Source organism: Delphinapterus leucas, chromosome 2 (genome assembly GCF_059928025.1).
Source record: "Delphinapterus leucas isolate spDelLeu-1000000601 "Yukka" chromosome 2, BTC_Dleu_Yukka2, whole genome shotgun sequence".
In the NCBI taxonomy this organism is placed as follows: domain Eukaryota; kingdom Metazoa; phylum Chordata; class Mammalia; order Artiodactyla; family Monodontidae; genus Delphinapterus; species Delphinapterus leucas.
This window is the reverse complement of record NC_143130.1, coordinates 120,308,267-120,324,304: the sequence shown is the minus strand read 5'-3', so window position 1 is coordinate 120,324,304 and position 16,038 is coordinate 120,308,267. Positions and strand designations below refer to the sequence as shown.

At 35.3% G+C, this 16,038-nt stretch overlaps 1 protein-coding gene across 9 annotated transcripts in view; it reads right to left on the bottom strand.

The window, feature by feature from the left end:
- MIPOL1 (mirror-image polydactyly 1) overlaps nucleotides 1-16,038 on the bottom strand; it is a 328,422-nt gene that overhangs the window by 270,480 nt on the left and 41,904 nt on the right. For 8 of the 9 annotated variants that reach the window (XM_089907628.1, XM_089907624.1, XM_089907621.1 and 5 more), the window contains exon 2: nucleotides 1,187-1,265. In XM_089907628.1, coding sequence (XP_089763754.1) covers nucleotides 1,187-1,205 — 19 coding nt within the window. In that variant the 5' untranslated portion in view covers nucleotides 1,206-1,265. Of the gene's footprint in view, nucleotides 1-1,186 lie in introns of all 9 variants that reach the window. The other variant, XM_089907622.1, reaches the window with a different exon arrangement.

The following is a 16,038-nucleotide window of genomic DNA, read 5'->3' as shown; positions in this document are numbered from 1 at the left end:
TCTATACGTAGATAGATGTGTTCTACTTACTTACCTACCTACCCATATATCCATCCATCCCTCCTTCTACCCAACCACCATTTCTCCCTTTTTCAGGCCATCTCTCAGTCTGCCTGTCTTTCAAACTGTATTTCTGTCTGACTGTTCTCTCCCTCTGCCTGTGCATATCTGTGTGCATCCTTTTCTCTGTTTCTCTCCTTGTCTCTGACTCTGTTTTCATGTCTCTGTCTCTGTTTCGAAGTACCTTTTTCTGCCTCCCTCTGCACATCTCTGCAAGTCTCTGTGGCCCTGACTCTCCAGGGAGAGTCCCCCTCTGACTCTGTTTCTTTGTGGGTGTCTCCGGGTGTGTCTTTTGGTGTGCATGTGTCTCTACATGTGTCTCTGTGCCTGTATGTGTCTTGGTCTGTTTCTCTGTGTATGTGTCTCCCTCTCCATATATGTTTGTCTCTCTCTGTATATGTGTGTATCTTCCATGTCTCTTTAGCTTTGTGTCTCTTATCTCTGTGTGTCTCTTTCTGTGTATCTGCATGTACACCTGTGCCCCTCTCTCTCAGTGTGTCTCTTCCCCCTCTCCCTCTCCCTCTCCCTCCCTCTCTCTTTCTCTCTCTCACTCACTGTATGTCTCTGTCTCCTTCTCACCATGTTTCTCTCACTCTGGTAACTCTCCTTCTCTGTGAGTCTCAATATGTGTGTCTCCTTCTGTGTGTATCTATGCATGTGTGTCTTTCTCTGTGTGTGTGCCTCTGTATATGTGTCTGTGTCTTTCTCATTGAGTTTAGTATCTCCCTCCTATGTCTGTGTCTCCTTTCTGTTTGTGTTTCTTTCTCTGAGTATACCTCTCTGTATTCATTTCTCTACCATTCATTCTCTCAATCTCCTCTATCACTTTGTGTGTGTTTCTCTCTCCCTGTGTGTCTGCTTTCCTTTTTTCTCTCAATATCTCTTGCTCTGTGCGTGTCCCTTTCTCTGTGTGTGCATGTCTCTTTCTCCATGTGTCTTTGTGTCCCTTTTGCAGAATGTGGGTCTCTTTGTGTGTGCCTCCTTCCTTGCATGTGTGTGTGCATGCGTGTGCACTTGTGCTTGTCTGCCTCTGTCTAATATATTGGTTAGAACAAACACACTTCATTCAGTGCCTTAAACAAGCACAACACCTGGGGTTTGGTAATAATACCTTAAAAGTCCTTACCTTTTGACCAGTCGTCCATTTGTACTCCCGTTCCTGTTTGCTCTGGCAATGTCTCTGGTTTCTGCGCCAAGATTTGAAGCTAAAATAAAGCCAACTCTATATAAATAAACTTAAAACAATATATCAGAACACACCTAAACCTTACCTTTGTTTAACAGAGAATTTACAGGATAAATGGTTTTCTAAAACATTTATAATAGGACAATTAACTGTGTATTTCAACACGTGAAATTAAATCTTTTTTCTCAGAAAAAAGTTCTTTCATTCACACCTATATTTTAGTAAATACAGTTCAGGTTAAGCTTCTAGACATTCTTGCTGCTTTGGTTAGGGAACCATTTAATTTATTTAACTTAAGTCTTTCCAACTACAATTTCAACAATTAAAAAAAAATAAAAAATTTACTCTATTTGTCAAATTTCAGATTTATTGATTTGAATGCATATTTTCATATAAAACATTTCATACTTGTAAAAGTAATTTTAAATGCTATTCTAATTTTTTAAAAGATTATCATTAACTTGTGGAGTTACTGATTTTTCTCTCTTGCATTTGTTTTCATAATAAATATCATAAAAACTATGCAAGTTTTTTTTTTTGCATGCTTTTAAGGAGAATAAAATTAGATTTACCTCACAGCTAGAACTCTGTGTTCTTTAAAAAGTCCTCAAATAAAGCTGTAGTAAGCTTCTCCTTTCCAATTTTCTCTAAATATGTTGATCTGGAGTTGGCAATCTTTTTCTAAGTTCCTCATTTACTTTTGGATTAGTTGAAAATATAGGAAGTTATTAATATCAAAGAAATATGCTCCAGTCAACGAAGCCACTTCTCTCCATATTGCCCAAAAAGGTTAATAATAATTGCGGTCTTTTAATAAGAGATTCATATAGCAAGACATGTAGAAAATACAGCCTTTAATAACCTCTGGAGTATTTTAAAACATGTCTTACAGGTCTTAATGTGCTTAGTAATATACTATTTAAAACCATAATTTTATCCCTCTTCAATATACAGTCACTCTTCCTCATCATTTACCCAGCTAATGAATGCCAGCAATTAGTAAAATGTAATCCCATTGCACAATCATTTTAATGCTTTTAGCACTCAGAAAAGTAAACACCAAATTAATACTGCTCAAGCCATATCAGATCCTAGTTGGAAGCAAGCAATTATAGTTCATCTCCTCAGGTGTAATTAAATGATTGGAATGATTTAGTTCCATAAATGCAAGTTAATTCATAAGCAAGCAACAAATATACTGGGAGTAATTACAAGAAACATTGACAGTCTAAGCAGGGCTAATTCTTTTATGAAACTGATATAGTAAAATGCTGCCCTCTCCTGGGCATATAAGTGAATATTTCAGAGCCAAAAACAAAACATGTCCCCCTAATCCAAAACCTAACTTTTAAAAAGACACTAAAAAACAAACAAAAAAACCCAATAAATCAATTTATCAATTTGATTTCATTCCTTATACAAAAAATTTTAATTTATAGCTTACTATGATAATTTCTACACACCCTAGTAATTAATGCTTTTTCCATTCAAGTTCTGAATATGAGTCCCAAAACATACCTGGCAATTATTATAAATCTAATGAAACTAAATCATTCATATATAGCACTGACTGCAAGTGAAACTTCTAGTACCCTCTTATACTGCAAGACCAATACCTATATTCTTTCACTGGTAAACCCTAACTGGCATGTTAGAGATAATAACTAAGCTATGCTTTTGTAAGTACTAAAATTTGTAAGAAAAATAATCTCTGACGAATGTAAAACAAAATACTCGGTATTATTGTAATTATACAAAATGGTCTAAAACTGATTGTTTTTAAGGAACTCCAATAACAAAAATAAAAACTAGAGCACAGGTATAGTATCATTACAAGCACGTTTTAAAACATAAAGGGGAGCAGGTAGTACACAAAATAAAACACACCCCAGTTTTACTTAAGCCATTCCCCACTTTTTACTTTCTTAGGCTAACATTCAAAACAAATTTACTTGAACACTACTCGATGCTTATTAACTAAACTTATACAAACTTTCAGAAACGTATTTATTATACATTTGAGTTATGCTATAATCAGTAAGTCTGTATTAACACATATGTATTTGTAGCACTAAACCTATTCAGAATCATCCCTTTAACTTTCTGCAAAATTGAACATATTCTCAAGTATTACCAATAGCACAACAAATGTTTAATTCTCCAATAAATACAAAAGATACTTGCAGAGGATAATGTTTAACATACCAATATTTTTTAGTGGGGGAGGGAACATTATTCTAAGTCACGGCCTATGCAAGCTATAAAAATAAAATAAAACAAAATATTAAACAGTCTTGCCACTAAGTTTAAAATGTACAGCACATTTGCTTTGCCCTTGATGTCATAGTCTTATTTTTCAATTCATATCTTGTACACTGTAAGTTAATTGCTTTTGGAAAGTACTTATTATTCATGTAAAAATTAATGTGCCAATGTGTTTAAATCCTCTTAAATGACCATTCATGCATCTTTCTTCTTTAAGTACCAATGAAATCTGTCAAAAGACATCAATGCAAAATGGTCTTAAAGAGAGTTCTAATAGAGATTTTTTCTGCTAACACAAGATTTTCATATTCACCAAATTTACTTAAATTCCATTAATTTTTTAAGCTACTTTTAATAAATTCACCAAGTAAAATTTTTAGGCCCCGAAGTCTGTCATTTGTGTTCCAGCTGACATTATGAATATTAATAACAGTGTTATCCTGATTAAATAGGCTTCATATGAAATCCCTGTGAATCCTATAGCTCAGACATCTCATTTTTCCAACTCTTTATGAATTTGGATTCTGACATTAAACTGGAAAAATCTTAAAAAACAGATTTAATGGCACATTTGCATATTGTCAAGCAAAAATTAGATGTTCTAATGATTCAATTAATTACAACTTACTTATCTATATATTGTAATAGGACTAGAAGATTTCTGTAAACATCAACATATTTTACACATCTACTCATTATAGGACAAAGGATTAAGACTATTAAAATACTGATTCCTTTCTTTACACTCACCTTAAATATTTGATATCAAGAACTTTTCAATCAAAAATTATATATTCACATTAAAACCAGTGGGATGATTTTTATAGTAGACATCAGATAAACTAGGCTTCTTAAAGTGCTAAATCATTGTATCACAGACAAAATATGTTAATTGCTTTATCATTATTAATGTCACCAGGTTCAAGCAGCAAAATAAAATCTAAATAAACTTCGTTTTTGTGTTAGAAAAAATTACCCATGTTAAAAAAGAAAAATAAAATCTTTACTATAACAGACAGAACATACCATATCAGCATCTGTTAAACTAAAATCTTCTCCATCACAGATTCCTGACCTCATTCCTCCAAGTTGTTTTTAGTTCTCAGAAGAAGTGAAAAAAGGAGAAATTAATAGCCAGGGAAACCACATACCCCCTTCTCTCTGTAAATATACTGGAATCTGAATATATCTACCTAAATTTCCTACTTTCACCCTATCAAAAAACAGAGATTGAAAAAAATTAAACAAACATATCTCTATGCTCTCAAACGGGACTTGACTCTCCTTGTTTACTCAGCAGTAAAATACTTGATGAAACAAAATTTGTTCTTTGACTAGTCTAAAATTTCTAATCTGCCTAAAAATTTATAAGTAATTCTGACATTTATCCTTCAAAATTAAACAATCCTTCTTTGATAGAAAGGCACTTAAAGAAGGAATTTCATTCCCCACTGTAACAACACCCAGGATTTTTAAAAACTTATTTTAAATAGGAGATACCCTTCTACCTTACTCCACAAAAGCCACACATGGGCAAGGTGATCGGCTGACTTTGTTTAATGGTGTTTTTTTTCATAATGCCTCCTTAGTTAATCTCAAATTTGTGTAATGTGAATCCAAAGCGTCAAACTAGGAATCATTTATAATACTGCCTCATATCCAACTACATGTAACTCCAATTATATCTAACTATAACCATGTCAAATTTTGGATTTTCTAGATTGAGAAATGTTGATAATTTCTGCAATGGAATGGTTTCATTAAATGGCCAAAGGAGAGCACTGTTTCTGAGAGCCAGATATTTTAACATATAACTCAACATATATAACATATGCATATTTTCTACTGCTGGATTTTCATCTTAGGAGACAAAAGTCTCTCAAATAGCCACAGTTCCTGGCACATTCTCTCACAAAAAGAATTCCTTTCACATCACAGCCCACTCCCTACCAAGCTCCAGACAACCCAAGTTCCCCACAGCCTGGAAAAGCAAGAAAAGGTTTAGGGAGAAAGGATAAAAGTAGCCCCATGTAATAGTTATCAAAATTTTAAATACATATACTATTTGACCCCTCCACTACTAAAAGTCTTTTTAAAATATGTAGAACATATTTGTATGTACAAAGATACACACTGAAGCAGTATTTATTTGTATGAGAAAATACTCATGCTTTAGTCATACTGAACTTCTTTCTGTTCTTGAACTCACCAAGCTTATTCTTGCCTCAGAACCCTTACACTTACTATTCCCTCTGCCTAGAATTCTTTTCTCTAGATCTCTAAACCATTTTTTCTTATCATTTAGGCCTTGCTCAAATTCACCTCTTCAAAAAGGTATTGCCTGGCCATCCTATCTAAAGTAGAAACTCCTCTCTCACTCTCATCACATTACCTGTGCTACTACCTTCATGAAACCCATTCGTTTAGGTTTTATTTCATTGTTTTTGATATGTATCAGCCAACTATGCATAAGGAAATTACATTCAGACACAGCCCTTGCTTTTCTCTTTCATCTGTGTCCTTAGAAGGGTGTTTGGCATACAGTAAGTACTCAGTATGTATTTGATGGGCATACAGGTGGATAGGTAGATGTGGAAGATTCTCTCAACAAGTATTTGTTAAGCACCTATATATTATGTGTCAGTCAACTGTTCTAGGAGTTAAAAATAAATAGGTAAGACAAATTAATTTCCTACCCAAAATAAATCTTTAGCTAAAACAATACACGTACAGAACATGGATAAATTAAAGACAGAAAAAAATGTAAAATTACACTTACATATGTAAATATACATGCTTGAATAGGATATACATAGGAAACTATTACCAGTGGTTACTCTGAATAAAGGGCCTAAAAGAGTTGAGGCAGGGAAACTGAGAGACTGAGGGAAAGAAGTATATCTGTTTCATTTTGTATCTATCTATCTGTATAATTTTATTTTTTTATGAAGTACATGTATTATTTTTAACTTAATGATCAAACATTTATTAATAACCTCGGAATTTAACAAGAAACTTTGAAGGAAGCCACATTACATCTAAGAGATTCAAAATGAATAGAAAGAAAGTAATCTTTATGACTCCCTTGAAACTTTGAAAAAATAATTATTGCCTAATTAACTTTTATAATTATACTTTGTTATGGCTGTTTGCTTGCTTGCTTGGTTTCTGAAGAGTGAAAAGTTCTAATTTAACTAATATATGGCAGAAATTTTTTAGAACAGAAAAGTTTAAAATGAATGAGTTTCCTGAGAATTAAGCATACATTTCTTAAAACAATCACACTGCTTTGTTCAATTAGGGACTATTACAATAGTCTTAGTGTTCGGGATTCTGATGTTTAAAAGTTTATAATAGAAATTACTATCAAAAAAGATGAACTACTTCCCATCATTTAAAATCATGGAAGGGCATCAAATTAAGGGGAAATAAATATTTAGTGTTTAAGATATATGGCTTTCAGATTTTCAAAACCTGGAACACTGCATATAACAGATGGAACACTGCAATAGCTTTCAGCGCCAGTTACAAATGACACTTTGAGAATGAATCTGGTATTGCATGGCCTACTGATAAAATTTTAGAAAGCAAAACTTTAAAACTAGCGTTATTTTCAGAGGGTTAATGGGATACAGGATTTTCTAAAATATCCTGAAACGTTTTGCCCTAGGCCAAACTAAACTAAATCACTTAATCTAGCACAGAACAGAATATAAAAACAAAGTCATCTTATAGAATAGTTTCTCTAGGGAACAAACAGCCTGTTTTCTTAAGATTCATGTGATTGCCAAGTTCTGATGCAAGGACACACTCCTTCACACAAAGGCTTACATTTCCACACAACCAACTGAAGTTCTTGGCAAATCAATGGTAAAAAAGTATTAAGAGTAACTTAAATCGATCTGTAATGACAACTGGTATGAGCAGCCACTTGAAATCAAATAAAAGAACAGTTGTCAGAAAACGTCTTTCTAAAATAATCATATAAGTTCTTAAATAATTCATCATATTTCATAATGCTTACTAACAGACTTTATCAAAAAACTGTTTAATAATTCTCTATAGTTTATATAGTTAAATAATAAGTAGTAACAGGGACATTAACAAATAACATCAACATACTCCAATAACAAGTTATACTTTTGCATTTTGAATACTTTTTTTAGTATTAATTCTTTTCTTTTTTTATTGAAGTATAGGTGATTTACAATGTTGTGTTAGTTTGCATTTTGAATACTTAATAGCAGTTCATACATTGTATAATAAATATAATGTTTATCTATGCAATTGGCTAAAATTACAGTACCTAATCATTCCCAATGGACAGCGTGCTGTATGCAAACTATGCGTTTCACTTTTTAAATTGTACTGTTAAAGGCAACTTCTAGGTTGAAAAATACAATTACTAGAAACAAAATCTTTAAAGAAAGTACAACAAATGTTATGCTTGCAGCTCTAATTTCTTGTTCAATATCAAGAAAGTCACAGCCATCAGCTTCATTTATCTGACGACCTACTAAAGCTCATGTAACTTCTTAAGTAATGCTTTTTTTTTTTTTTCCACTGTTGTGGCCTCTCCCGTTGCGGAGCACAGGCTCCAAAGGCACAGGCTCAGCGGCCATGGCTCACGGGTCCAGCGGCTCCGCGGCATGTGGGATTTTCCCGGACTGGGGCACGAACCCGCGTCCCCTGCATCAGCAGGCGGACTCTCAACCACTGCGCCACCAGGGAAGCCCAGGAAAGTTATTTTTAAAAAGTCTCAAGATGGCAAATCAACTGAGTTAAAAATATTACTTACAAAATTAATAGTAATACAACTGTACAGTGTTCCAAAGTGCTAAATTAAGCAATGTGTGCTGTTAATTTTTTAAGACATTTTCCAAAAGACAATGCTCTTTCATTTTAAAAAATAAGAATTTTATTTAAGAAATTCCATCTCTACGATGTGTTGATTTATACTATATTCATGATTATTGCAAAATGGCTGTATGAATAACCTGACATTTTACACTACTAACTGTATAAGAAAACCTTTTATAAACTGTGTAGAAAATAAAGAGAAACCAAAAACTGAAACTTAGCTAGTCATAAATATTAAAACTATTATAAAAGAGCAGTCAAACATTATAAGGCTTCTGGTGGAAGTAACACTAACTAATAATAACTAATAAAACATATTATCCTGGGGTAGGAGTTGTGGGTAGAGACTGGGGGAGGGAGGAGAGCAGGATTCACAGGGCAGGCAGAATATGGCGTGTAAATGAAACAAGATTAACTATCATGAACTATGAAGGATAACTGTTGAAGCTGGGTTATGAGTATGTAGGGGTTCATTATTCTGTTTCTCCACTCTTCTATGTTTGCAATTTTCCATAATAAATAGTTTAAAATACATATTATAAAATAAAAGAGTACATACACTATCATTTACTTTCACAGAACTAGCAATGAGTATTCCATTTTATAATAGAATGTTATCAAAATCTCATCAGTCTCATGTCTGATACATATATACGCACAACATATCACGCAACAAATATTGCACATCTTCCACGAATATATACACACACACCTCACACAGATTCTATATTGCATGTCATTTAGAGAAAAGCCTAAAAATTTCATCTTACTATGTAGGAACCGAAAAGAGAATATTATCTGCTGAGGGATATGTACTTTATTTATTAAAATGCTTTGGAATTACTCCCTGACCTTAAATTTAACAATTTCCTGAAAGTAAGACCTTATGTTACCAATGACCTAGTGCATATGGGAAACTGAATAGGTATACTCTGTCACCTTTAGCAAACATTCTCTTCACCAAGCCACTTAGAGGCCATCTGCTGAACCCTGAAGCAACATCCTAGTTAGCTACTGCTAGATTTGCAATGTAAGTAACCAAACTTATCATTTGTTGGAGCCATAACTATATGAATCTGAAATATTCCCTAATTTCATCTTAAAAGACATGTATTTCCATTGCTAGAGATGTTTTTCATCTGTAGAACAGTCATAGTTCTTTGTATATGCACAATAATTACCTCTTAGTTAACAAAGATGGTGATTTAGAAGAATCATAAGCAGAAATAGTGACAATGACTATACTACCATGTCTCAAAATTTCAACACCTTTCACCATTTAATAGGTAAGTCTATACTTGCTTGGACCAACAAATTTAGGTAAATTTTATACTTCTTCACAACGTTTAAAAATTATTTTAATAAATAACTCTTCATATCAGTGAAAGAAATAAGTATGTCTGTAATCTTTCACTAAGGTGAAATGATACTTTGTCATAGGTCAGGTCCCACATTCATTTTCATTTTTATCTCTTCATTTTGAGGAACTGCAAATTCAAATCCCATTCCAGTTGAAATAATTAAGCATTTGCTGAAATGCCTCCTGAGAACTACCATTGCAAACTTTGAAATACTGACTAAAATATTTTAAAATATATTTTTAAAAACATAGATAAGCTCAAAAGGAAGAACAAGAAACATCCACATGTCAAAATCAAACCATAACAGAGAGTAGGACTTGAAGCCAAGTAGTCCACGAGAAGATTGAGACCAAATAGGCTTAAAGGTTAGGGTTCAACTATGCAGACTTTCCCCTTTTTCCAACCACCTGCTCAATATCTGAGCCAGACACAAGGCACCCACCAAATTAGGTGGAAAAGTTAACTACCTAAGATCAAAAACAAAAGCCTTTGCCATGGTGGGGCAAGGAATCCAAACTTGTACTTAAGCCAATCAATTAATGTAAAACTGATTAGCAACCTGAGATCATATAGTACAGCCAGAAATTTAAAAGGGGGGGGGAGGAAAAAAAAAGAAAGGGAGAAGTAGGTCATGAGCTAGATTCGTTTATAAGATAATTTCTTTTGAAAATAAACTCATAGCCACAAAAAACTATAACATATATGAAAGAATTTAACATAAGGAAAAGTAGTACAGGCATACAAAAGAGAGTGGTGGAGACTCATACTTGAACAACTAGAGAAAACTAGGCAACCTGAAATCAATCTTCAAAATAGGTATAATTTTTAAATTGCCAGATTGATAAATCGACACAACCCATAAATAAGAGCAGGCAGTTTTTACAGAAGCATAGCTTGATATAAAAATGAGCCAAGTAGAAATCGTTTAGAAATAAGAAATGTTAATTGAGGTTGAAACTCTATAGATGAAGTAAAATCTAGAAAACAGTAGAGCACAGAATTAACGATTTGGAGGCAGAAGGGAAGAAATTCCTCAGAATGCTGCACAGAATAATAGAGTTTAAAAATATGAAAAAGTAGGGGCTTCCCTGGTGGCGCAGTGGTTGAGAGTCCGCCTGCCGATGCAGGGGATGCGGGATCATGCCCTGATCCAGGAGGATCCCACATGCCTTGGAGTGGCTAGGCCCGTGAGCCATGGCTGCCGAGTCTGTGTGTCCGGAGCCTGTGCTCCGCAACGGGAGAAGCCACAACAGTGAGAGGCCCGCGTACCGCAAAAAAAAAAAAAAAAAAAAGAAAAAAAGAAAAAGTAGTTAAGCAACATGGAAGATAAAATAAGATGCTCCAACATATGCCTAATAAGGGTTGGTTAGAGAAGGGGAGAACCATAAAAATAAAGGAAAAGCAAAAGAATTATATGTACCCTAATTAGGACAGAAAATGTATCCCTGGAAAAGAGCAACTGAATCAGAGTAATACAGTATTAACATCACATAATTCCCATGGAGATGCAGTCCCAGCAACACATTCTGGCAATGATCTTTCATTTTCTTCAAATTTCCTGAAACTACTGCACATCTACATTGTTTTGTTAGCTACAAACCACAGTGATGCATATAATACCCTTCATAATACCAAGAGATGTTTGAAAATGCTAAACCTGTTGATCTTTATCCTCTGTTTCCTCAACCTTTCCATCAAGGCACAAGCAGTCACCAATATAACTGCATGTTAATATCCAGTGTGATACTATTTCTTCATTTTTTATAGTCCAGCACTATCACTTGCACATCTCTTGTCACCAAGTTGGTCAAAGCTGTTTGCCAAAGATCAAAATAAATGGCAGAATGCAAAGCCATACTTAAAGGCTGAGAGCATATAGTACAGTCTGCAGTCTTAGTTCTCACAAGCTAAGATCATATTACAGCTCTTGGAGCATAGGAAAAATATGTATCAGCAATGTTCTACAAAGTTTTTCTTTATATACACAGAAATTAAAATAGGACTCAAAAAAAAAAAATCACCTGGACCCACATCTACATTCTTTCTTAGGAAGCTAGTAGAGAATGTGCTCCACCAAAAAGTGGGAGTAAAGTATGAAAGAGGTGAAAAGAACACCCAAGGTCATGGTGAGAAAAATCACAGGATAATAGCTACACACCAGACATACAGAAAAACCATTCAAAGTTGACAGCATTAAGAAAACTCCAGGAGCAATTTGTTCAAGAAATAGGAGTTTGAGAAGAGTTTCAAATAAATGATAAGAGTCTGGGGTTGAATCAATAATAAATACACAGAAAACCAGGCAACAAGTAAATAAAATAGCAAAAAACTATGCAAGGGAGGGGGAAGGGAAAATAATCAAAATATACTACATGTATTAGTTGTGAATAGCATCTACATGACCATAATAATGTAAATGCTATATATTTTTTCTATACAAAATTATAATATAACTGTATTATAACAGAAAGTGAACATGTGTACTGGGGCAGAGGTATCGAAGAGACCTATATCCTTGTCTTAGTTACCAGGATCAGCTCTCCCAACTTTCACTCTTCCTTTCTATTTGGAAGAGGTTAACAGCTAAAAATTATACTTCCCAGCCTCTTTGTAGCTCATGGTCTGAACATAAAAAAAAAAAAGTTCTACCAAGCAGATGTTCTCTAGCAAGATATGGAAGCAGAAAGTAAAGCAAACGTCATCTGTCTGCTTTCAGCATGTAAGGTCAGGCAGCTGTGATTGTTTCTGGCGGCAGAGACTCTGCAGTCTAATGTGGAGCATGAGCCTCCTAGATAAGACAGCCACCTGTGGTGTCAGCGACAGCAACAGCTTTCTGGCTTCTAGATTGCAACAATATCACAACCCTGAACGATGGTCTAGAGATAGTCCCTGACTTCTGTTCCAGCACTTGGAATAATTTTGTAAGCTGTTAATTCCCTATATAAAGGACCTTTTGCTCGAAATACCTAGAGTTGTTGTTTTGGGTTTTTTTTTTTTTTTTGCTTTTTGTTTCTTCTGTCCTATAATGCAGCGGTCCCCAACCTTTTTGGCACCAGGGACTGGTTTCGTGAAAGATGAGTTTTCCATGGACTGGGGGAGGTGTATGGTTCAGGCAATAATGTGAGCGATGGGGAGTGACAGATGAAGCTTTGCTCACTCGCTTGCCTGCCGCTCACCTCCTGCTGTGGGGCCCAGTTCCTAACAGGCCAAGGACTGGTACCAGTCTGGGGCCTGGGGGTTGGGGACCCCTGCTATAATGTGACTGATATCCTCCCCATCTTCGAAAGCAGTAAGTCCATTAATTACTAGGGTAATTAACCCAATAAAACTATAGGGTAAGGAGGATCAAGAAGCTGGCATATAAGCATCCTATACAGAAATATTTCAGATCTGATTCAAGATGGTGACATAGGAAAATCCTGAACTCACTTCCTCCCGTGGCCACAACAAAGCTACAAATACATGCGGAATAACTCTCCCTGAAAGGCAACTAAAAACTGGATGAACAGAGTCTCCATGACAAAGGGTAAAAGGACAATCTCGAGGCAGGTAGGAGAGGCAGAGATGGTCTCCCCAAGCAAAAAAACACACCCCAGCTTCAGCAATCCACAGACAGGGAAGACTACAAAGGTATGGTTATTTCCCCTGGGAGGGGAGGATTCAAGCTCCACATCAGGCACCCCAACCCCTAGATCCTGCACAAGAGAAAGAAGCCCCCAACAGCTGGCTTTGAAAACCAATGCAGAATATGCCCAGGAAAACTACAGAACTGCAGGAAATGGAAAACCTGCTCTAAAGGGCTTGAGCACAGACTCATACCACCCAAAAACCAACATGAAAACACCTGGTCGAAAAGCACATGGAATGAAGATAAAGGGATTCCACGCACTAATCTTGTAACGTCTGCTGGTGAGGCAGGAACAGTTGGGACACTCCCTGGCGTCTGAGATACTGGTGAGAATCACTTTTGTGATCTCAGGGGCTGGGGCCGGGCCTGGGGGGTGCCATTTTGAAATTCTCCCTCTAGCTTGTTAGTACCAGAGAGCACACCCTGTTGAGAGCCTTGCCCACCCCTGTCTCTGCTGGGTCTCACAGCCAGAAGGGTGACAACTGCACCGATCAGCTCACTGCAGCAGCCACCATGAGGCCCTGAAGCCAGCTCCAACCACCAACACTCCATACCAGCAGTCACAGCCCGCACATAAAAGAATGCAGAAATACAAAGAATCATAAAAGACTACTGTGAACAATTTACACCAATAAATTGGACAACTTAGAAGAAATGGATAAATTCTTAGAAACATATAATCTTCCAAGACTGAATCATGAAGAATCAGAAAATCTGAATAGACCAATTACTAGTAAGGAGATTGAAACCATAATCAAAAATCTCCCAAAAAACAAAAGCCCAAAACCAGATGGCTTCACTGGCAAATTCTACAAAACATTCAAAGAAGATTTAATACTTAACTTTTTCAAGCTCTTCCATCTGAAGAGGGAAATCTTCCAAACACATTTTATGAAACCAGCATTACCCTGATACCAAAACCAGACAAGGATACCACACAAAGAAAAAAATAAGAGGCTAACATCCTTGATGATCATCAGTGCAAAAATTCTGAACAAAATACTACCAAACTGAATCCAACGGTGCATTAAAATGATCATACACTACAATCAAGTGGGATTTATTCCAGGGAATCAAGGATGATTCAACATCTGCAAATCAATCTACATGATACATCACATTTTAAAAAATGAAAAATAAAAATCATGATTATCTTGATGGATGCAGAGAATGTATTTGACAAAATTCAACATCCATTTATGATAAAAATTCCCAACAAAGTGTGTATAGAGGGAACATACCTCAACATAATAAAGGCTATATATGACAAACCCACAGTTGAATGGTTAAAAACTGAAAGCTTTTCCTCTAAGACCAGGCACAAGATAAGGATGCTCACGCTCACCACTTTCATTCAACAGAGTATTAAACATACCTATCCACAGCAAACAGGCAAGAAAAAGAAATAAAACGCATCCAAATCAGAAAGAAAGAAGTAAAACTGTCACTATTTGCAGATGACATGATACTATATAGAGAAATTCATAAAGATTCCACCAAAAAAAAAACCCCAAAATGGTTAAAACTACTAAATGAATACAGTAAAGTTGCAGGATACAAAATCAATATACAGAAATCTGTGGAATTTCTATACACTAATAATAAACTATCAGAGAAGGCAAATTAAAAAAATCTCATTTGCAACTGCATCAAAAAGCCTAAAATACCTAGAAATAAATTTAACCAAGGAGATGAAAACCTGCACACTAAAAACTATAAGATATTGATGAAAGAAATTGAAGAAGACACAAAAAAATGGAGATATTCTGTACTGATGGACTGGAAGAATTAATATTGTTTAAATGTCCATACTTCCCAAAGCAATCTACAGATTCAATGCAATCCCTATCAAAATTCCAATGACATATTTAACAGAACTTGAACATATAATTCTAAAATTTGTATGGAACCACAAAAGATCCTGAATAGCCAAAACAATCTTGAGGAAGAACAACAAAACCGTAGGTATCACACTCTCTGACTTCAAACTACAGTTAATCCTTGAACAACTCAGGGGTTAGGAGTACTGACCCCCCATGCAGCTAAAACTAACATATAACCTACAGTCGGTCCTCCATATCCAAGGGTCTGCATCTTCAGATTCAACCAACTGTGGATACTGTAGTACTGTAGTATATTTTATTGAAAAAACTCTGTGTATAATGGACACACTCAGTTCAAATCCGTGTTGTCCAAGGATCATCTGTATACTACAAAGTAATCAACAGTATGGTTTGGGTGAAAAAACAGTACACAGATGAACGGAAAGCAACAGAGACCCCAGAAATAAAGCCATACATATATGGAAAATTAATCTACAACAAAGGAGCGAAGAACATACAGTGGAGAAAGGACAGTCTCCTAAATCAGTAGTTTGGGGAAACTGGACAGCCACATGTAAAAGAGTGAGACTAGAGCACTACCTTACGCCATATACAAATATTAACTCAAAAGGAATTAGACTTGAATGTAATACCTGAAATCACAAAATTCCTAATAGAAAACATAGGCAGTAATCTTACTGACATTGGCCTGAGGCAATGTTTTTGTGGCTCTAACCCCAAAGGCAAAGGGAAACAAAAGCAAAAATAAATAAATGGGACTACATCAAACTAAAAAGCTTCTACACAGCAAAGAAAACCATAATCAAAATGAGAAGGCAACCTACTGAATGGAAG